Consider the following 23,025-nt stretch of genomic DNA (forward strand, 5'->3'; position numbering starts at 1 on the left):
GACATAAATTTTTCCCATCTTCATTAGGAAGAAATTTGAAGTCTAGAGTGAAAAAAGCCGAGGTCTTTCTAGAGTTCCTTCTCATAGGAAAGCATAAAAAAATCATGTGATGGCATCACTGATACTATCCTAACTTCTCCTTTATCAATTGTTTAATAACTAATTGGTGACTGGCTTCTAAAAACTATATAGACCCCTAAAAACCCCCATTTGTACCTTTTAAAAAATTCTTTCTGAAAGAATTGTTTTTGTAGACCACTGTAAATTTGATTTAGGAGGGTGCAGCTCACTCTAATGTGAGATCATTTTCATGGTAATTTTTTACAGGTGGTGATGGCTATTTTGCCTTTTTCTTTTTTCTGCTAGAAAAGTTGAGACACAGTGACAGGAACACTTTCTCCAATCGGACTACAGACCACAATGCTCCCAACGTTTCCGAGAATAAAAGTAAGCATTTACAAAGAAGAAATAGTGACAGATACTCAAGCGTGGGGTATTCTTCCCAATGACTTTGTGGTGGGTGATGTTGAGACGCAAGTTTCCTCGTCATTATTTCTCACGTGTTGTCTTGCTGGTGAAGGAATTGCCATTGCACTCTCTGGGTTCAGTGTTAAACATCAGTTCCTTCTGGTAGCGATTTGTTGCATGGTGGTTTGGTGAGTTCCAGCTTCCTCTACTTTGTTGGAGCTCATAATTACATCAGGTTCTGTCAACCTCTCAGAAAGGTAAAATTTTCTCAGTTTCTTGGATAAGAGAGACCTAAACAGGATATTGTGTCACCTATTTGAGTTGAAATACAAACTTTTTTCTACAGACAAGATGACGTGCAAGATGGATCTGTGGCATTCTCGCATGTTCCTCAAAGCCTGAGCTGGACTTCAACTCACTTTTATATCTGGCCTGAACAGGACCCCAAGAGGACCACGAGGAAGAAAATGGCTACAAACTGTAGCATGGCTTTATGAAGAAGAGGTTTTGGTATTGAATGTAAGCTGAGACATGGAGAACGCCAGAAGGTGTTCCTAACTAAGGGCTCAGAGATGTGTCTCCAGCAGCCTGGCTGCATGCGGGAGATGAGGAGACTGAACTGGTTTCACTGGCAGCCAGGTGCCAGCACATCTCTGCCATGTCTTTAACCCCTTCCTTTTACACGATTGTGAACTGCGTTGCTGCTTTGGACGGTGCAAGTCAACAGCACTTGCGCTCATTTTAGCCTGGCTGGAGTGAGGAGCGAGTGAGACTGGGAAGGGTTAGCAGGGCTTTGGTCCCCTGACTCACCAAAGGGGCCAGGGGATGCGCCCCCGAGGTGCACGCTGACTTCAGACACCGGGAATTTAGGGGAAAAGGGACCCCGCGGATGCAACCAGGGGCTCAGGGAAGCGTCGGCTTACGGGGCCGCCTGCGTGGAGCGCAAACCTGAGTGGGGCAAGGGTGCGGAGGGGGCAGGAGGCGGCGGAGGCAGGGCTGCCCGCGGAGCTCACCCGGTGGCGCGGAGGCGCAGCGCTCCGCTGCGCGGGGCGGAGCAGCGCCGACCGCCATCCGCGGGCGACCTGCCCAGCGGCGGATGCCGGGGCACCGGGGGCAGGGGCGGGCCCGACCCGGGCCGGCGGGGGCCGGTCTGTGCTCGGAGAGGCGAGGCGAGGAGGGGGCGGCGGTGGTGCGTGTGCCGGCGGGCGGGCGGGAGGAGGAGGAGGGCGGCAGGGGCGCGCCGCCCGGGGCTGATTGGCCGCCCCGTTTATAAGAGGTGCCCGGCTGGGGCGGCGAGGTTGTTTGCCGGTGCTGCGGAGCTCGGCGGAGCCGCGTGTGGAGCCGTCGGAGCGGAGCGGAGCTGCGATGCGTCGCGCCAGCCGAGACTACACCAAATACTTGCGCGGCTCCGAGGAGCTGGGCAGCGGCGCCGCCCACGAGAGCGCCCCGGCGCCGCCGCCACCCCCGCCGCCCGCGCACCCGCACCCACCGGCCGCGTCCCGCTCCCTCCTGGCCGCCCTCGTCCTCCTGGGGCTGGGGCAGGTGGTCTGCAGCGTCGCCCTCTTCCTCTACTTCCGAGCTCAGGTAAGCGGGAACTGGCGCGGGCGCTTCCCGCTGAGGCAAGTGCGGCCGCCTCGCACCCTGCAGAAGAGGGCAAGGCCCTCGTGTCGGTGCGATCGAGGGGATAAATTAAAGAAAAGCAAACCAAAAAGTTTTAGAAGACACTTATCTGTCTCTCAAGTTGATCCAGTTCTGAGAGGGGCCGATGGGCTGGCTCCCAGTGCCCTGCCCAGCGTGTGCTATGCCCTGATCACTGGAGCTGCTCAGTAGGAGGGGTTCCAGGTATCGGGCATCGGGTGCATTTTGGGGTACCGGGTATCGCCGCGAGGTTGGATATGAGGGGTTTCCTGACTCCAAAAGCAGTTTAGTCATGATCCTTCATCTCAAGTTTTGCAGGGCTTTGGTTTTTAATGATCAGCTTTCAGTTATCCACTGGAGAGAATTTTGGCATTGGGTATTAGACAAAGGTTTTTCACCCAGAGGGTGGTTGGGAGCTGGAACAGGCTCTCCAGGGAAGTGGTTACGGCACCAAGTTTGACAGAGTTCTAGAAGTGTTTGGACAATGCTCTCAGGCACATGCTGGGATTTTTGGGGATGGTGCTCTGTGGGATCAGGAGTTCGACTCGATGAGTCTTGAGGGTCCCTTCCAACTCTGCATTATCAGTGATTCTGTGACATGGCTGAGGTCTTTTGCTGCCTTAAATATTTCACCAGCAGGAGAAATGACTTTAAGGACAAAAAAGATCGTCGTGCAGCACCACTCGCGATGGTTTGTCACTCGGGCTGCGCAGGGGCGCTGCAGAGGAGCTGGGTCTGTGTGCACGTGGGCATCGGCCAGAGGTGCCTGCCGCGGCTCAGGAGGGTTTTCTGGGATTCTGGGGATTTCTGGGACAGCCGCACCTCACCTGCCAGGCCTCAAGTGTGCCGGGATGCCTCAGCAGAGGCAGCGGTGCGTGCCGAGAGGAGCGCGGGGAGGTATCGCTGCGGGGGCAGATAAGGTGATGAGCGGTTGGGCTTTCGGAGAGCAGAGGAATCAGCTTCTTGGAAATGGCTCGGCTGCCTGGATTCCCTCGCTGCTGCATCTCTTACCCTGCAAAGCTGAGCCCTCTCGGAGGAAGTGGGGAGCTGCCAGCTCGTTGGTTCTCAGGGCTAGGTGTTAGATTTCTGCTTGGCTTCATTGTCGGATGCTAGCTAGTTCTGTTGATGTGGGTCTGACTGCCGTCATGGAAGTGGTGCTTCTGTTGTGTGTACTTTTCATTTGAAGTCGGCAGAGACTGGAAACCTTTTTCTTTCGGTTTACTTTCTAGGTAGAGGCACTTGATCTTGAGGTAGCAGGCTGGATTTCTTAACTAAGTGCACTCTGAAAGCAGGTGTTGCACAAGTGTATACCCACTTAATCAGATGAGTGACTGTCAAATACACAGTAATGCTGCTGATAATTTATTATGCACACTAATTCGTATTTTCTTACTGACAATGGCTTCGTGTTTTCCATTTTTCGAAAAATAAAATGTAACGGCAGTACAGCACTTAGTTAATCATAGCTCGTATATTTCAGGAGAGTGACATCTAATTTCTGGGACTCATTGTAAAGTAGCTTAAAGCTACTTGTTTGCTTGACAGTGAAATAAATTAATGCCTGCTTCAACTTGTGACAGGGGAATGTTTTTCACTCCAGATGTTCATGAACCTGAAAAGACATTCTTGTCAAAACACAGCTCAGAGATGCACAGCTCTGTGTGTTCATTAGGGGGCTCGAGAGCCATTGCAATCAAAACAACTAATCAAAGTGTGCCCCCTTATAAAAGACTCTTCCTGATAGGCACACATGAAACCCTGACATGAACCTAACAAAGGGTAAAAAGAACCATAATGGCTATTTTTCTTCTCCTTCCTTGATTTTAAAAAATGGCATGGTTCAGGTGTAACTCTGCATTTGACAGCTTAATTCTCTTGCTAGCTTCTTGTTCCTGTAGATTTGGAGTAGTGCTATTGAATGGAGTCTTTCATAAATTTGAATTTCCCAAACATCTAAAGAGGTGATATAACTCAATGTAGGCTTGACTGAAGTCATTGCCTAAAAAGTTTTAATGGAGAAAATGTCATCAATGGAAAATAGAGCAATAAATATACCTATGAATTAAGTACCTAATTCAGTATAAGAAGATATATGATAATTCATATTTGTTCACCATTTCTAATTGTGGAATAAGATAGATGGAAAAACACAGTAGGTCTACAGCATCTAATTCTATTTCACACTCTCTGAGATTTATTTTATTTAAATGGGACATGATCAGGCCTCTTTCTTTTGGAAAGATTTCTGTGCTGTTTGATTTTATTAAGCTACTTGCTACTTCAATTTGGCCTTTTCAGTGTAAATTTCAGCTATCTACATTTGTACTTTGATAACAGAACTTACTTATTTTTAATTAATTTTGTTGAAATAATGAGGCATTAGTAGATAGAAGCTGTGCATGAAAAGATTTGAATTGTTTGCTTGGTAAATTAAGCAACTGTGAATTAGAAAGATTTGACTGTATAGATATTAAGAAATTTTATGTCTTAGAAGCTGTTTAAACCTTATCTAAGAGTCTGAGTAAACTCTGACTCAGTTTTACCACTCACATTTTGTCTGTATTCGCATAAAATCATTTGGGCTGGATCATGACATCGTATAAGCTGAGACAATAGTTGAGGTTTTGGTTTTTCCTTAATTTTGTTTATTTTGTGGCTTGAGCATTTGGAATTTCACAAGACACATAACTAAGACTGACACTAGGTTTTCACGGGTAAACACATGTTTGTGGCCAAGAAATAATGCAGTGCCATGCAAGTGAGACAATGAGCTGGTATGGCAAAAAAGAAAGAAAAAAGTAAGCAACAAGTTTGAATTTTACCAGTATTCTCATAACAGTTTACTGAAATGTAAGAACATTAGCATGTTTTATCTTTGCTTTTTGGTCTATACTGTGCAGTGTACAGAATCCAAGCAATTAAACAATAAAGCAGTGTATTGGACTTAAGCATTTATTTTGCCTATACTTTGAGGAATTCTTTATTATCTACAAAAATGCCATGAAAATTTAAGGATACTCAGAGCAGCTGGAGGTCATCACTCAATAGAGACTCATGCGCAGCACAAGGTGAGAGAGGTATTTTCTTTAACTTTGACTAATCAGTGCTGAGGTATAGTCTCCAAAAGCTTAGCTTTTAAGCTTTTCTTTCTGGCCCATTTCCTTAGTGCACTTAGATTTCAAAAGAGTAGGAAGCTGGTCTAACACTGAGCTGGAGGGCAGTGAAGCAAATTGAAAGTGCTCAAAATGAAATGTGGTGGCTGTGTGTCTAATGCCCACAGTTTAAGCTAGACCTCCCAGAGTGTGCACTTTTTCCATTAAAAGAAAGTCTGTACAAATTTTAAGTATTCTACCAGATTGAAGAGTTCACAATGGATAACTGGTGACCTGGAAGCCCAGTTTTTGTTGTCATTTCTTGCTTATGTGGAATTCTTGCGGTATGTTTTCAAACTATTACCTTTCAGACTTCAGATGGAGTTTTGTGAGCATTGTGGCTAACAGAAAAAACAGCTTGCTGGGGATTGTTAACAACTTTCAGAAGCTGGAAAGAACCCCTTCTTGGTGCTTAAGAAAGGTCATGGAGTGCAAAGTGATATTTGATAGTCTGGAAAGTGGTTTAAGTTTGAAAAATATTACAAGTATAGATTTTAAACATTTATTGTAAGGAGGAAGTATTTAATGCAATATTGTAACAGTGCATAATTGATGTGTGTGGAATGTATTGTGTCTCTTAAAACCAAACTGTGTCTTCCTTAAATCAGAAAATTGGTTCTTAATTTTGTAAGTTAGTCTAACCCATGATGCTGGAGTTCCTTTTTGCAGCCCTGAAGTGGCTGAATAGACTCTAAAAATGCAACTAGAATGATGAGAGATGCTGAAAGCTGGGGGCACTGTCTGACCTGATTTCAAGGTCAGGCAAAGCAGATATTAAAAATAAGCTAGGCCCTCCTCTCTTTAGTTTAATTCCTCTAGGGTATTTAGGATACTTCACACTTTATAAAACTTTCTACTTTATTTGTGTTTGCATCTTGATATTTCTTCCAGATATTAAATCTTTAAGACTTTTTGCTGGAGGTGCCCTGCCCTGCAAGTTAGCAAGCTGCTTCTGGTATTTCATCATGATTTTCTAATTCTTTAGAAGTTCTTCTCAAAACTCTCTTGGAAATTTTTCTGTGCATGACTACTTCCCCAGTTTTGATCTCAGTGCTTGGTAGTGCTTGTTTACAGCCATGGCAGTTCAGTGCCTGTTCTTTGTAAAGACTTACGATGCAGGATTTCTGAGAAGCCCTTTTCAGGCAAGTGAGCTGATTTTCATAGTTAAATGTGGTGAAGACTATTCTTGAAGGTATTCTTTGAAAAAGGTGCGGGCAACAAGTGGGTTAGCTAGTCCCAAGATCAGAGTTTCCCCTTATCAAGCAGTAACTCTGGAGACTTGCAGTTTTTGTCAGGGTGGGCTGCACAGCTCCAAGTTGCTGAAACCATCAGCTGCAGTGTTTCCATTAAGCCTTCAGTCTTTCACCTGTAGGTGCAGAGATGCTGGATTTCTGTCTTAAGCTTTGAGTAGATGAACTGTAAACTGAGCCAGGGATTCTGTGCAATCTGCTGTCACTGTTGTGATACAGTATTGTGTGACACATTTGTATGATCACTGATAGCGATTCGTCTGTGCTGGCGTGATTTGTCATGCTGGACACTCAGGCCTTTACAAATGTCATTATTTTTGTGCTGTAAAGCCTAGTGTTCTTGCCTGTAATTCACAAGATGTGTTTTAATAAATCCAAAACTGGGACAGTAGTCTCTGTCTAGTAGAATTATTGATACAAATCAGTATTTATTGGCAGTTATTTGCTGTAACTTTCTATGTTCTATTCTGTGAATTGTGTAGAGGGGAGAAGACTCGGATATCCAGATCCTGTTGAGAGGCATTAGTTCAGCCAGGTGTCTAATGATCCCAGCGTGAGAGGTTACATTTGAAATAAAGGGTCCTATTTTGGGACCCTCGGTACCAGAAGTGTATCAACAAACTGGAAGGTGTCCAGCAGAAAACCACTGTGACAGGTAGGGGCCATAATGTATAAAACAATGGAGAGCTGGATTCTTTGACAAAGAACAGACTGAGATAAGGGAAGCTAATCACTGTTTTTAGCTACCTGAAGACAGGCTTTTCAGAAATGTGCAGCAAAAACAAGAGGCACAGTCATAAATTGCACCAAAGATAAAAAACCCAATGGTTTTTTACGCACTAGAAGTAGTGAAGCTTTAGGACAGTTTGTCCAGAGAAGCTGAAAGTCTTCCTTGATGGACATTCCCCAAAGCTTGTCTAGAAAAGGCTTTAACCCACCTGGCTTGAATTACAAGTTCGCCCTGCTTCAAGCAGGGGGCTGGGATAGAGACGTCCAATTTACCTTCCAACCTGTGTCATTCTGCATTAACTGCCTTTTAGCAGCTGTTGGTAAACATTTTGTGCTTCTCTTTTTTTTATTATTTCTTTATATTTTATTTCTTTTTAAATTATGTTTAGTTTATTTTAGTTGATATTCTGGGCTCTGAATGCAAGTGGAACAGAGTGTGAGAGATGCTTGGAGTGTGCAGTTTTACAGTCAGTTAAAGCTAGTGCTGCCTTCCTGATATTTCATTCTTATGCCTATCCCTGTACTGACTCCAGTGCTTATTTGAGATATCTGGAGTGACTTGGTTTTGGGTAGCTAATCTTAAAAGAAATTAGGCCAACAAAAATTCCTCCCTTGTTACTGATTTAGAAGAGGAGACTGAAATCCAGGAATTTTGTGGTGAAGGGGATGAGAGCAGAGAGGTGCTGGTTTAGATCTCCTTATGCAGTTAATGAGGCTGCACGGCACTAGCTGACTTCAGAAGGCATTAGTGTAGGTTTTTAGCACTTAATTCATAGAGCTGCAATGGCTGTACACAGATTTTCTATGGGGATTCAGCTGTGTCAGACCATCACAGGAAGATGTTACTGCCTCCAAGCCATTCTGTAACTCATCACTACCCCTCTGGTCGAAGCTGTGGCATCTTGTGATCTTCAGGTGAACCTTCTGTGACCTGTTTCATTCCAGATCTGCAGGGATGACTGAGACAGCTAAACCAGGCGACAGGATCTGACACTGGTCTGGATTAATTGGGCAAAGAGCTTTCCATCTGGAGACTTGAGCAGAGGGGTGGTGATGGGTGAGGCAGCATTTGGTACTGCTGTCTGTGCAGCAAATGTCTCTCTGCTGTGTGCTACTGTAGGGCGGCTGCCTGGCTGGTGTAGACTTTAATTCAGCTCTGTAATCCTAACCTTACACTTCTAAGTAAACTAATTTCTTTTTTTGTGGGGTCAGGGAGTTGAATTTATGTTCCTGTGAACAAATAATATGCTTGATTCACTCTGGCTGTTCTGTATTGTGAAAAACTTCCTTTTGATATGGTGTTTTGTTCAGCTCTGTGTTAAAGGAAACTGAACACTAGGCACCATTCATAATGTCTTGGTATTTCTGCATTGCAGTTCCAAATAACCTTTTGTAATTCTCAGGTAAAAGTGTTCTTTCCATCTAGAGAAAGACAGAAAGTCAGTGTTCTTAAATAGGCCAGCTGATACAGTTAGGGAGCCTAGACTAAGAGTTTGGGTGCAAAACCCCTTCTTTAAGCCTGAAATAAAAGCAGAATAAATGAGAGTTGAAAACAATTTCTGGGAGTCCTAGGCCATCTCTGAAAGATAGTTGTTAATCTCTTCAGTGTAATGGATTTGGAGTATATGGAAAAAAAAGGGTGGAATGGTTTAAATAGTTTTTGTGCAATAAAATGCTGTCAAGGTACAATCCCAATCCTTGGATTATCTTCCAGTTTATCTAAGCGATAGAACACAGGATTTAAAAATATACTTGATTCAGTCACAAAGACCAATTGATAAAAATGTATTGCAGATACTTTAAACTTACCATGCCTTGTCCAATGGTGCAGAGGTGTCTTGTGGTGCAGTTTAGTCATCTTTTGGTCTTTAACTTTTGCTGTTTTACTGTCTTTGGGACTATTTCACACAGCAATATCTCTTGCACTGTCATGGCTTAATCCCAGCTGGCAACTAAGTCTCAGACAGCTGCTCACTCCCTGATGGCATACTGGAGAAAATTGGAAGAGTAAAAGTGAGAACTCTTGGGTTAAGATGAAAATTTGAAAGGTAAAGAAAAAGCTGTACACGCAAAGAAAGCAGAATATGAAGGCAGGTGTTTAGCCATCCCTAGGACAGCAGGGCTCCACTGCACATGAAGTGACTTGGGAAGACAAATGCCATCATTCCAAATGTCTCCCCTTTTCTCTTTCCCCCACCTTTATAATCTGAGCATGAGGCCATATGGTCTGGGGTATCCCTTTGGCCAGTTCTGGTCAACTGTCCAGGCTGTGTCCTGTCCCAGCTCCTTCTGCTCCCCCAGCCCTCTCTCTGATGGGCTGGGGTGGGGTGAGAGGCAGAAAAGGCCCTGACTCAGTGTCAGCCCTGCTCAGCTGTAATAAACACATCCCTGTGTTACCAGCACTGTTTTGGTCACAATGCAAAAGACAGCCCCATACCACCCCCTGTAAAGGAAATGAACTCTATCCACAGTGAGCACATCCATAAAACAGTTTCAGGGATAGCTGACTGACAGCTTCAGTGATGTAATTTCAGTGGTGAAATGATTTCAGTGATAACTTCTGTGTCTTCTCTTGAAAATTATGTGCTATGCACACACATACATACTTTCCCCAAGTTTCTCTACTTGACATTCATGTGTCACCTTGCAAGCAATAGCCTTTGAGGTAGGATAACTGTGTATGTTTCCTGCTAAAATAACTGTGGTACTGCCCTGAGTGGTTGAAATACAGAATTCAAAATTATTGACTTTACCATAAGAATGGGATTTATCTTTAACTTTTGAAAGTCCTGTACCTAGTCTAAGCTAATGAAATAGGCAGCACCAGGAGATAATTCATTCTCCCATCTTGCATGTTTCTGGAATGTTGGGAACTTTTTCTCTCTACACTGTTTATAATGAGAATTTAGATAATAACTTAGCCAGGGGCTGAACTTTTAGGTGGTTGAAAAGTGTCTCTAACACTTAGAACTGTGGTTGTGCTTGTGTTTTTGTTTCAGATGGACCCTACTAGAATTTCAAAAGAGCATGCACACTGTGTCAGAACACTTTTTGGGCACCAAGAAAGTACAGATTTGCATGATACCTCCTTTGAAAGTCAAGAAGCGAAGTTAATGCCAGAATCCTGTAGAAGTGTGAAACAGGCTCTCCAAAGGGCTGTGCAGAGGGTAAGTGGCACAGACAATGTGTTTCTTTATTTCATGCTCCTGTTGAAATTAAAACATTTTTTCTGAAATCTGTATTCAGAGGTAAGTTCTGTAAATTATTTCCTGGTGTTTGAGTAACACCTGGTGTTTTATCCAGGATTGTATTGTATATGCTGATGAATCTGGCAGTGGCTAACCAATTCCGTATTCAAGCACATTTTATTTACTTTATTTTTCTTTTAATAAAGGAAGACTTGAAGTTGTACTAAGAAAACTGATTGAAGTTAGGTGATTAGCCATTCTGACATTTGGATGGGCCTGAACAGTAGTCATTTATGCTAATATGTGTGTAGGTTTTCCAGATGCTCATAACAGGTGTCAGTTCCAGATTGTTTTCAAGGGAATCTTCCAAATAAGATTCTCTTAAGTCAAGATCATCAGCAAGCAAAATACTGCCTGAAGGAAAAGGAGATAGCATTTGCTCTCATTTGCTTTTGTTTCTTACTCTGGAGTCCAAAATGAGGGTCAGTTCCTGCTTTGGTTTTGCTCACTTTGCCAGTTCTGTGCTCTGTGCAGGCCATTCTCACTTTGGCAGAAGAACTTCTTGGCCATAGTGTGATAACTGGGTGGTCTTTGTCCAGGAATTGAAAATGACAGGTTATTCCCAAACACAAATGACAAAAGAAGTCAGCCCTAATGAAGAAGCCTAGCAAGCTAGAAAATATGCCACAATCCCCTTTTATTACAGTTACTGCCTTTGATCTCTTTTTGTGTTCATGATAGTGTTTAGTGCTAATTATGGGCTGTGTAACAGATGGATGTCTGCTATGGTATTTGGTTTTTCTGGCTTATCAGACCCATTACAACTTTACTGCCTCATATCTTCATAGGACTGGCGGTTTTTCATTAAGGGTACTACATTAGATTTGAGCTGAACTCACATATGCTTTAGCATGAACTGTACTTGAGTTAAATTTACAGCATTGTGCTAATGGGATGTTTGGTTTTAACAGAGAACTCTTAAGTGACAGATCTCTTTGTAAACAAAACACAGAGAGACATAGGTGTCCATGCCTTGCCCCTTTTGCTAGCCAACTCCTTCAAGAACTTAAGGGGGAAACAAAGGGTTATTTCTGTAGGATTTGTTCTTTTCTCCTGCATTTTTTAGAGCCTTTCACACTGCACCTACATATGTGCTGTGTGCTGGGCTGCTCCTTCACTCATGACAGAGGAAGGAGCTTGTTACAGTAAGTAATGGGGAGCCCTGTGTTCTGGTTATTTGCTGCTGGTTACTCAACAAAGGCACTGGCTTTAGCTGAGGCTTTATATCCTGCCAGTCTGGATGGAGGTTAAATGCTGCAATGTCCGTGGCCAGGATAAGTAGTGAGTAGGGATAACTTTCTTGGCTTATCACCATTAGTTTGAGAACAATAAAATTTCCCTTGCCAAAGTAATTAGACTCTGAATTTCCTTTGAATGCAATGGAGTTTATTAAGCAGCTGCACCAGTGGTCTGGATGCTTTGTCATCTTGTATCAGTGACAAAGAAAGAAATAGATAGAAAGGTGGTGACATGAGGCTTTTTACATCTTGTCGCTACATCAGAGAAGTGAAAGTAACAGTGTCAGGGCAGAATTATATTTTATCATCATCTGTAAATTCTGCCTTTCAGTCACCCTGCAACAATGAAGAGCGGAGATGCAGCTATAACTTACTTGCAGTTGCACACACTCCTCTGTGTGTGCATCCAGCTAATGTGACTTAAAGGAGGTTTCCTGTTGTCTGTGCTTTCTTCACTTTTCTTAAGGAGAATAAAGAATCTAACTTATGTGTGTTTTAAGAGCCAGTATCCTTATTTGAACTGGCAGAATGCTAAGTGACTAAAATGGAGCATTTCAAAATACCGTTTATGTTTTTCAATTTGTCAATATATAGTCTTTTGCAATTCGAGCTGTTCAGGAAATGAAAATAGACAAATTTCTTTTGCTCAGGTTTATGGTCTGGTTACAGCTTCTAGCTTCCTGTGCCAGTTCTCATCGGTTTTCTTTGCACACCTGTAGACAGAGTGCTTAAATGTAAAGCAGAGATTGATGTTGAAAGTGGAAGTGCTCTTATGAAAACCAGTGTAGTAAAGCTGCAAGGTCCAGTCTAGAAATACTTGTCTCCTGATAAAGTAATAGTTTTTTTCTTTTAATCAGAAGCTAATGATTGATTCCCTAACATATCCTGCAATAAAAATTCTGTTTAAGGAGCAGCTCACTAAGTAGAGAGAATATTTTCAATATTGCATGTAAACTTTCAAGCAGACAAATAATATACTTTCATAGCCAGTCTGTTTGCTTAATTTTTTTGCATGTAACCCTAAAAAGCTTTTGGCAGTCCAGATGCTCTAACCACAGTCCTTGTGAAGTCTGTTATGAGCCTGAAGTAGAAAGGACTACAAACATATCTTGGGTCAATCCATAAGTAACTTTGCTTGGCAGTGCTCCCAGGTTCTAGCTGCTTGTGGAGTTCAGGCATAAGCTGTTCTCCCACATGGCAACAGAGTGCTTTGCTAGACCTCCAGGGCAGCATTTATAAAGAGATCTATATACTTAGCAGACATTTAAAGAGCACATAGTTATGGACCAAGTAAAGGTTTCACAAGTGATTGCTGTAAGTTGTTAAAATATCACCTGCAATTTTGTAGGTTTCCATCCTACAGCCTTGCATGCCTTTTTTTTTTTTTTTCTGCAAGCAGTAGACTACTCATTTGGAGAGAGGTTTTATTGCTGGTCTCTGAACTACAGTCTGATGAATATAGGTTCATGTACTTTTTATTTTACTTCCTTCCTGATTAGCATTCTTCAAATTGCCGAATTTCCGGCAAGAGAATCAGATGCTTCTTCCTGGTATCAGCTGTACTTAAAGCACTTAGTAATAAAAAAGTCAAGTGCTTTAAAGAAGCTTTAAGATCACATCTGAAGCAATGAGTGTCCAGAAGTTCTCTTCATTGTTCTCTAAAGGCTACTTAGAGCTGCTCAAAGTAGATACCGAGATATTTAGATAAAAGCTAAAGGAGACTAAAAGCCTTTTGCAAATGTCATCTCTTCAGGTGTAGCCTTGTCTCTGCATCCTCAGCATTGGACATAAGTTCAAGAGCAACAGATATTTTTGCAGCCTGCTGTGGATGAGGTAGAGAGCAGTTCCCAACTTTCCAGGCACTTAAAACATGATTTTTAGCTTTAAAACAAGAAGGTTTTGGAGCTTCTTAATGGCCTTTTTTTTTTTTTTTTGGATGAAGGGAAGACATGTTTTTAATTTTTGTGACTAACTCTTTGTCTGTTGTTTAAACAGTGAGTATGTGGAGGAGGTTGGAATGTGGGAAGCAGGCCAGCAGAGTTGACTTGGTGGGCAGTGAGCAAATGACAAAGGTGTATAAGTGCAGCTTGTCATAAGATTAAGAGTGGGGTGATTTTTGTGTACAGTTCTGCTAAAAATAACTGAACAGCTTGGTATCACACACGCTTCTGTGGATGGCAGTCCTAAGAGAAGTTGCTGGTTATGTTTTGTCAGCAGTTTTCATGCCATTATAGCAGTGTCTTAGTCACGGGTTCTGCTGAGTTGTTTCTGCCTCCTTAATGAGCCTCTACATTGTGAGTAAGTATGAGACACCTAAGAACATTCAGCAGCTAAAAAACACAGTTGATACTTGGGTGATTTGAGAAATCACAGCTCTTAATTCCTTGCAGTAAGAATACCAGGGGGTTTTATAATCCCCTTAAGAGGCTACCTTCAAACATCCACTGAAAAATGTCCTTCAGGGTCAGAAGCAAATATGTAGTTAGTTGCTTTATTAAGGTAGGCGGTGTATCAGCATCTTGGAGCTGTATGAACATCAATTTAAAAAAAAAATCAAGAAGTGTTTAACTGCTTCATCTTTAGGAGGAAACCTACAACTCTATATCTGTTTTCTTGGGACTAATTAATGTGTTTTGTCTTCATTTTGGAAGCTGGGGCAACATAACAGAAAGAATATCAAACTTTGATGGGGCTGGTCAGAATCAAGTAAAGAACTTGACACTAGTCCGGAGCTTAGAGAGCTGCTGGAGGATTTTGTTTTCTGGCCACAGTCTTGCCACTTGTGATCCAGTGATAGGCTCACAGAAGAGTTAATGAACAATTGGCTCAAACCCCCCAGCCTTGGTGCTGTTAATGCCATGATCCAACCAGTTGAGCTAATCGTGAATTCCAGACAAGGAGAGTTGTGGACCCAAGTCCTCCTGGGTGGCTGTCCTGCTTACTGAGTGGTGAAGCTGCAGGTGAACAGCACCACCACCAGTTAGAAGGAGAGCAGCTCAGGCTGATTTCATGAGGACCAGAGCCATTCTGTGTGGAAGATGGAGCTGAGTCAGGCTGATGGGTTTCAGAAGATGAGATATTCACCTGCTTAAGCTAGAGCATCTTTGGAAATGTGCAGAAGCAGAACTGAATGCTCCTAAGAAAAATGTAAGTTAAAACTAGATAGAATAGCAGTCCACCAATCAGGGCTTTCAAGGGTGGATCAATTATCAATCATGGGATTTTTCTTTTTTTTTTCCTTAGTACTAAGTCTAGATAATAGGAGATTTAAATGTGCGTGGTTCTTTTTGGATCTGCTCAGTAGGCTTTCCAGGCAAGGACACTCACATCCTCCCAAAGGAAGGGAAATTGAAACAAACTCCACATCTGAAGAGTTTCCACTCAGAAAGCAAGACGACAAATATGTCTCTCCTTCAAGGGAAAAAGGGCTGGGATAGGTGTGCTGCAATAATCTCTGAGAGTGTGGTCTGTTTCCCAGGCTCTTCTTGCCTTACATCCTGTTCTCTTCAGAGGCTTTTGTCATTTTTCACAGTACCTGCTACTTGCATTCTCTTGTCATCTTCCTATTTCCTACTCAAGTGTGGCTAGTGGCTGATGCTGATATGCAGCTCCTAGAATTGAATTTCATTTTTGTGCTCCTAGAATTGGCATTGAAGTAGGAAGATCAGAGAAGCAAAGTGAATGTAATGCGGGAAGTGGATGTGAGTTTTGCTGCTTTTGAAGTTGTGATTCTTCTGCTTTTCTTCTCGTTTTTACAGCAAAAAGCATCTTCATGATTCTTATCTATGAAATCAGCATATCTCAGCTGAAGCATTCTGCTTTGATAGTCATACTACAACTTCCACACTGCTGTGGCTTTTCATTTTGGTTTAACATTTAAACACCTACTGAAAGGGGAAAGTGAGAGTAATAAATGCACCAGCCAAGGCACTACATATTTCACTGCGGTTGCAGAACTACATAGAAGCGGGACTTCAGGTGTTTTCAGAGCAGGATTTCAAATTCTGAAACACCCCAGTGATTGAGAGCACAGTGGGGCTTTGCTGATCTGGCCAAATCTGAGATGTATTTCATATATGTGGACTGAAACAGGCAAGCATCAGTGTGCGTGGCACAAAGATGAAATGAAGGATCAACTCCTAGGTTCAAAGAGGGCTAGCTATCCTTCAGCAAAATGTTTCCTTCTGCAAAGCACCTTCTGACAGCTCCGTGGTATGAGGTATTCAGAATAACAAACATATTACCCCTGTCTTTTAGAAAACAGTCATGGGGAAAAGGGAGACAGAACTGAGGGTGGAGCTTAATACTAAGACTCAGTCTAGGCTTGTAACAAGAACAGGCTGCTTCAATTTTGAAATCTGCTGTTTGTATCTTTTTCTCAAGAGGAGTAGAGGTGTGAATGATTAAAAGCAAAGCTTTTTGTGGTGCCTGATGTCAGCATTTTGTGCTGTTCTTGGGTCTGGGTAGCATAGTTCTTTATTATGTCAATTTATCAATTATGTTAAAATTTATCTGCAGCTAAGAATTACATACTTCTGAAGTCTGGCACCCAGTCCCTTTGGTCCAGTGTGGATGATACTTAATCCTTCAGTTCCTGCATACCCTGTTAGAAGTGAGCCTTGATTGTAAAGCCTTTTAGCCTTCCCTTGTAGCCTTGGTGGCCAGTGGTGAGGCGTGGAGGTTTTCATTCACATCATCCCAAATGAAATTCAGAGTTTAGCTATACTTAGTTGCTAGCATGATTGCACACTAGTTCCTGTGTAGAAATGCCTCTTTCTTTGCCTTTAGAAACCAAGTAATTAAATCAGTTCATAAATTCCACTGTTTGATGTGATGCCTTCTTATCAATCATTGTTCCATTATGCTTACAGAAATATTCCAAGTACAGTAAGTAGAAAAGGTTTTAAATGTGCTGTCACCACAAGAGTAAATCATGCAGTGATCATACATACTAGCATTTCTATCCTTTATTAGAATTACCAAATTACTAGATGTAATTTGATTGTGCCTGCCTGTTACATAAATTATCATATTTACATGATTCATATCCCAGACATCTGAATGTGCTGCAGGTGGAACAGGGTCCCCAGATACATGCACAGACTATTGTAAGTGTGCAAACTAAATATTGTTACCAAACCAAGAAAGCATCAAAGCAATGTCTCCTTTTCATTTTAGGAAGTCCAGCGTGCTATGGGAAGAACGCCACCGAGACCAGAAAAAGGTAGGTATTGGTTTATGATTAAGCAATATTTTAGTTCCAATAAACTTGTCTTTTTGGGATAATGCTATTCTTTTATCTCTAGCTGCAATGGAGGCCTTAGGACTTGAACTGTACAGGAGGAACAAACCTGAGAAGCAGCCATTTGCCCATCTCATTATTGATGATAAGAATATTCCATCTGGTAAGTTTGATTTTTAAGTGAATACTTCCAATACTAATATAAATGTATCAAAATTGAGGTATATGAAGATATTTCAGCAAAACAGCAACAGACTGAGACTTCAGAGATGGCTTTTGATAGTGAGAATAAATTGGATGCTTTAAAGGATTTCAGAGGCAGCAGGAGTAGTGGTAAAAGGAGGATGGCTCCCCTTTGTGTCAGTCTTGTGCTGATTTGAAATGGCCTCCATTTCAAATTGCCCTTTTTCTTGCCCAACCTCTTGAGGGGCAAATCCTGCCCCTTTGTGCTGTCTTCAGGTGAGGAAGAAGATCTACATTGAATGCTCTCCTCTAAGGTTTCCCATTTTCCTTTGGGCCCATCAGGAGTTTTTCACTTCCCCTGGACACCAGCTGTGAGGATGCATGCATACATACAAGCATCTACCAGCACAAACATTGCCCAAGCTACTGAGCAGGGGGAAAAATTGTTCTTGTGGCTTTTATCTCCCCCTGTGGTAAGAGGATGGCATTCTTTTATCTGGCCAGAGCTCTTATTTTCTGCACACAAGTATTCAGATGGCTTTGTGAATATCCTTGCTAGTACAATATCAGGGAACAAGACATAAGTCTGCCTTGGAACACTTTCCAGAGGAAAAGATTCATTCCTAACATTTTAAGATAGTGTTAGAACAGTTTTAGTTTTTGCCCTGGGGCACTGTCAGTTGGGATTTTTTGCCGTATTCTCAATGCTGTATTCTCAACAGTTGGTGTGGTAGAAATAAACCAGAGTTTTTTCTGAAGCTGTTAGGTAGAGGATCTTAAGAAGAGGTGCATTGATCACCACTGTCTTCTTTCTCTGAAGATTTGTAAGTTCTGCAGGGCTGAACTCATTGTTAATTGAGCTATGCACATTGATTTTCTGTTTTATATAACGAAACCAAAGGGGAATGGTATGTTGAGACTTGAAATCTGAGATTTTAGCAGCCTGCATAGTAATACCTTGCTCTTGCTCTATTTAAAGACAAAGCACTTCTGTACAGCTTCTTGCCTGGAGGGGTAGGATTCTTTCAAGTGCATTGGCATTGCCACAATCCAGAGCTTTATAGCAGAGAGCTTAAACAGCTTGTCAGATGCCAGTCAGAACTTCCACGGGCTTTCTTGTTAGCTCAAATGCCTCCTGACAGTCTTCTATTTTAGTCAGAGTTTGGCTTTGACCTACTTTTCAGTAGGTCAATAGTCGAGGATTCAGCATCAGTAAACTTGCCTTAGCATTTTATCTTTGGAAGGTTTCAATTAATGTGCTAGTCATAGAAACAGATCACTGATCTGCAGAAGTGGAGTGTGTGTCAGTCTGTGAAATCCACCTTTTTCTGTGGGGAATTTATTTGCTGCTCACCTGGATATTGTTGCAGACTGTAATTTTACAACTGTAATTTACAGCAGCTGATAGTTTTTACAGTTGTGCTTTGCTGCATTAACCTTCAAGGGTGTGGCACAGCACATCTATGGGTGGTGGCCAGGGAGACATTGTTCTTTTTTTCTGCAGATCAGCTCCTTGCCGATGTGATGAGCTGTGTGTCTACTCCCCTCTGATCTGGCTTTTGCCTCTTTCAGAAGGGTGTTGCCAGGAGTTAATCCATGAGCACAGCTTCTGCAGCCCTTGTGGGCATTGCAGAGAGGGGCTGCATCCTTAGGGATGAACCTGCTGGTTGTGAGGCACTTGAATATCATGCTCACTGGCATGAGGCAGTACCCACTTGTCTGAGTAGCACAGAGATTAGTGACAGGCATAAAGAAAGAAAAATTTGCCTGAGGGGGTCACCAAGAGTTTTTTTTCTCCCATCTTGTTTTCTCTTGCAAGTGGCAATTTCTATCTTCTTCCTTTGATTCTTTACCCTGCATGTCTGGAAATCCATCTGAATTGTTTTCTGCCATCCCTGAGTGGACAGATCTGTTCTCAGTATTTTAAGGTTCTCTGCTGTCATCAAACTCATCCCAAATAAAAAGTGCCAGGGGAAAAAAAAAGTATTCATCACTGTCAAACAGGATTTTAAGCAGTTTTCTGCTGAACACCCTTCATGGAGGGGCACGGAGCAGGGTGTGTGAGAGAACATTCTGCTTTGACCTGGTTCACAATAATGTCAGGCCTCAAGTGGACTTTTGCAGCTTGGGAGATAGTGCCAGGGAGGGGGGAAGATGACCCTTCTCAGATCATGGTGTCCCCACCCACCCTTTGGCACTGAAGCTGTGGTGGTTTGGCTTGCTGTGTGTATTTAAGTTTGCTGCCTTAGGTTAGAGCTGGATGCTTGCTGGTTGGTTTTTACCAGAGTTCACTATAAATGCTACCTAGGTTTTAAATGAAAACAGGGAATTTTGGTTTATAAATTGATTACAGAAATTAGTCACAGCTGAAAGGGGAACATTGCAAACAGAAATAAATATAAATGTTAAATATATCATTTGGGGTGTGAATTGATACCTTTAGCTGTCTAAGGAAATGCTGTAGTGTTCTGAGCTATTTACAGTTGCAGGTTTGACTTAGCTGCCCTTTGCCTCCAAAAGACTTTTCAGAGCAAACAGTACTTTGGTCCTTTTTTCAGGCTTTATTTATACCTAAAAGCTACTAGGATGGAAACAAATTATCAAAACAGGGCTCCTTTCTCTTCTCTTCCCCTCACATCATCTTCCTTCTTGCTAGTTAATTTTATTTAACTCCTTTGTATTAGTCTTAATTTAAGCTCACAAAAAAGCAAGACATTGTTTATTTATCCTCAGTTTTGAGAAGAAGCGTGCATTATCTTGAATTCTTAAATAAAGCTTTTTGCCCTGTCTGGAAGGCTATTTTGTTCATTATCCCCCAGCCCCTTCCTTCTCTGTCAACAGGACTTGCCTTGTGCTGTTTTTTTCATGGTTCCAAAGTAAATTATTTACCAGAAGATACTGTATTGCAGCACTTTTTACTGTCCCATGGCTTGGGTTATGTGTCAGAGTTTCTGATACACAACATTGATGGACAGCAGATCTGGCACAGCAGATGCTTCAGTTTCCTACACTTCCTGTGTTTCAGGGTACTGCTTGTTTTGCTGTCTCCAAATGTAGGTGTGTTACCACCAGAAGTGCCAAGAACCTGCTTGCCTCCTTCCATTACAGGTTGCATGGCATAATCCCTGCCAGAGCATCTCTGTGCTGTGCTGCTAGCTGTGGCACACCTCTTCTGGAGCTCTAGATTTTGGCAAAATGCCCATCTGCTTCAGCACACATGATCACAGCATTATAATATAGCTTGGAAGGGACTTCCAGAAGCTATCTGGACAAATCCTTTGCTCGAAACAGAGAGGGTCATCTCCCATCATCTCTTGGCCTGTTCCCCAAATAGTGTAACCAAAATTCACCCAGAGCCCCTCTCTCAGTTACAAGTGCCTGTGGCACCTATTTGCTCTCTTTTCCCTTCTTCAGCAGAACATCTTCCCACTGAGGATTTCTTCAAAATTGCAGCTTGACTGGCAACTAAAAAGTTGACTTGTCAGGTAAATAGAACCTGCCTAGCAACTACCCAGTGTGCCACCAGGCAGTCATGGCATGCCTTTCTGTTCTGTCATAGGTGTGCATTGCTGTCCTGTATCTAACGTGCCTCTCCTCTGATTCAGGCAGTGATTTCTTGCCTGTCCTCCTCATCTTGAAGGGAGCCCACCCTCCATGGGACAGTATTTCTCCCAGACTTAATGCTATGCAGATGAAGTTCTCAATTCCCTCAGCTGTTCCCGCTGCTTCAGGGGTGCACTTTGCTACCCCTAACTCAGTATATTTTGCAGGTGAATAACTGCAGGCTAATAGACTTAAGATCTTGCTGTCTTTTCCAGTTAATTGATGGATTTCAGATGGGTTTTTTTGAGGCACTGCAGAGAAGTTGGCTTCTCTGTCTGGTTTTGCTTTCATAATTTCTACCTGGCTGCACTAGACCCATAGGGGAGCAGCTACTTGTGATCTGCCTTTGACAGTGCTTTTGCTTACGTCTTTGTGGAAGAATGCCAGAAGGTTTTTGTTCTGGGCTGCTGTTAAAATATTCCTCTCACATGTAAAGCTGGTTGCCCTTGGCAGTTAGGGGAGATTCATCTTAAATCCCGCTATTCCTATGTCCCCTCCCTCTTTGCACAAACACGGTGGGGTCCTGGGGCATGCCTCTGCACATGCTTGGAGGAGAGCACACTGTGCCCTGCTGTGTGCCATGGAAAGTTTCCCAAGGATGGACTGTTTTTTGGTTCCATATTGGGAGAATAAAGTACTGAATATTTCAAGCAGGCATTTAGATGCACTGGGAGGCTGAGGTGTGAAGTCCTCTGGTAGCTACGTGAACCCGCTGCTGCGGGAGGGAGCAAGTGGAGTCAGTCGTGTGTGCTGAAAATCACTAGTGGTTAGGGGGACAGGTTGGCCACCTCCCATCTGTTGTGTTATGCCCTGGCTGTTACCCTGAATAACAGAGTGTTAGTGGCTTGTGCCTGTCAGGAAGTTTGTCATAAATACTTGAAGTGCTGTGTGAAGTCGAGGCAACTTAGTGTGTAGTACTAAAGATACACAACTACGCTGATTTTTCCCTATTTTTTTGGTGTTATCAAATGAAAAATATGTTTTCCTTTCTACCACTACAGTCATAAGAACATAAAATATGGAAGGTTTCATAATCTTTCTCTTTTGGGAATTGCCAGTTCAGCATTTTTTCTGAATTTTAGTTGCTCCTTGTCAAGACCTACATGTTAAAGACCAGTAACAAGTAACAAGTTTTTCACATTCCCCTCAACTATTTGTAACTTGAATAAAGTTTTAGGTGGAATGCAATGCCTGTGCAGAGCTTGTTGCATGGTTGCTTAGCATAATCAAGCTATAGGCCAAGAGCTGTTTTGTACCATAGTCCAGCAGGTGTTCTGCTGGGAGGGCACAGTTAGAAGTACCAAGCAAGATCTGGGAATGTATGGTGAAAAGACGAGATCTTTTTAGGAATTTTTATCATAATTGTTTCATATTCACTTTATCCTATAGAACTCTAGTTGCTATTGATTCTAAAAACATAGAGGTTGTTTTCTAAATGTTGGGATTTGTCAAATGTTTATAAATGATCCTTTTTTTTTTTTTTATCTCCAGGAACTCGCAAAGTGAACCTCACTTCTTGGCATCATGACAAAGGCCAGGCAAACTTATCAAATATGACATTCAATGATGGAAAGCTAATTGTTAATCAAGATGGATTTTACTATCTTTATGCCAATATTTGTTTTAGACATCATGAAACTTCAGGAAACTTGACTAAAAGAGGGCTTCAGTTGATGGTTTATGTCATTAAGACAAACCTTAAAATAAGGCGCTTTGATGTGTTGATGAAGGGAGGAAGCACCAAATACTGGTCAGGGAATTCAGAATTTCATTTTTATTCTGTAAATGTAGGGGGGTTTTTTAAATTAAAATCTGGGGAAATGATAAGTATCCAGGTATCAAACCCATTGCTACTGGATTCTTCGCAAGAAGCGACTTACTTTGGAGCATTTAAAGTTAGGGATTTAGATTGAATCTTCCTTATTGCACCAAAAATTTGAGTTTTTAGTTGTCCAAAAACAACTTGAAGAACTGAAACTCTTCTGCAACCCAATTACATCTGTATAAGACATATATCTCGTTTTTGTCCCATGCAAATTCCAGCGGGAGTGCTGCAGATATAGGGAAGGGCAGAATTACACAGTTCTCCTGATGCAGCCTTAAAGCAGTTTTACTTCATTTGTCCCTGCTGGCCTCACTAGAGTCATTGTGCCTTTTGCATTGGTGTAGTTGAAATCAAAACAATTAATATTATTGAGCTTCTGTTGCCAGGTTCTGCCCTGATTACCTTTACTAGTTTTGGTGCAAATGTAGAGCAGGACAGAACCTGGCTCC

General features: G+C 42.3%; 1 protein-coding gene across 1 annotated transcript; it reads left to right on the plus strand.

Annotated features, from left to right (window-relative positions):
- Positions 1-1,833: 1,833 nt before the first annotated feature.
- Positions 1,834-22,664, plus strand: TNFSF11 (TNF superfamily member 11; the record flags this gene model as incomplete). The annotated part of the gene is made up of 5 exons (XM_084226673.1): positions 1,834-2,052; positions 10,237-10,404; positions 16,902-16,947; positions 17,030-17,128; positions 22,243-22,664. The coding sequence occupies 5 exons, from the start codon at positions 1,834-1,836 to the stop codon at positions 22,662-22,664; spliced, it is 954 nt and encodes a 317-aa protein (XP_084082799.1).
- Positions 22,665-23,025: the final 361 nt, after the last annotated feature.

Source organism: Fringilla coelebs (assembly GCF_963513975.1).
Source record: "Fringilla coelebs genome assembly, chromosome: 2".
NCBI classification, from domain to species: Eukaryota; Metazoa; Chordata; class Aves; order Passeriformes; family Fringillidae; genus Fringilla; species Fringilla coelebs.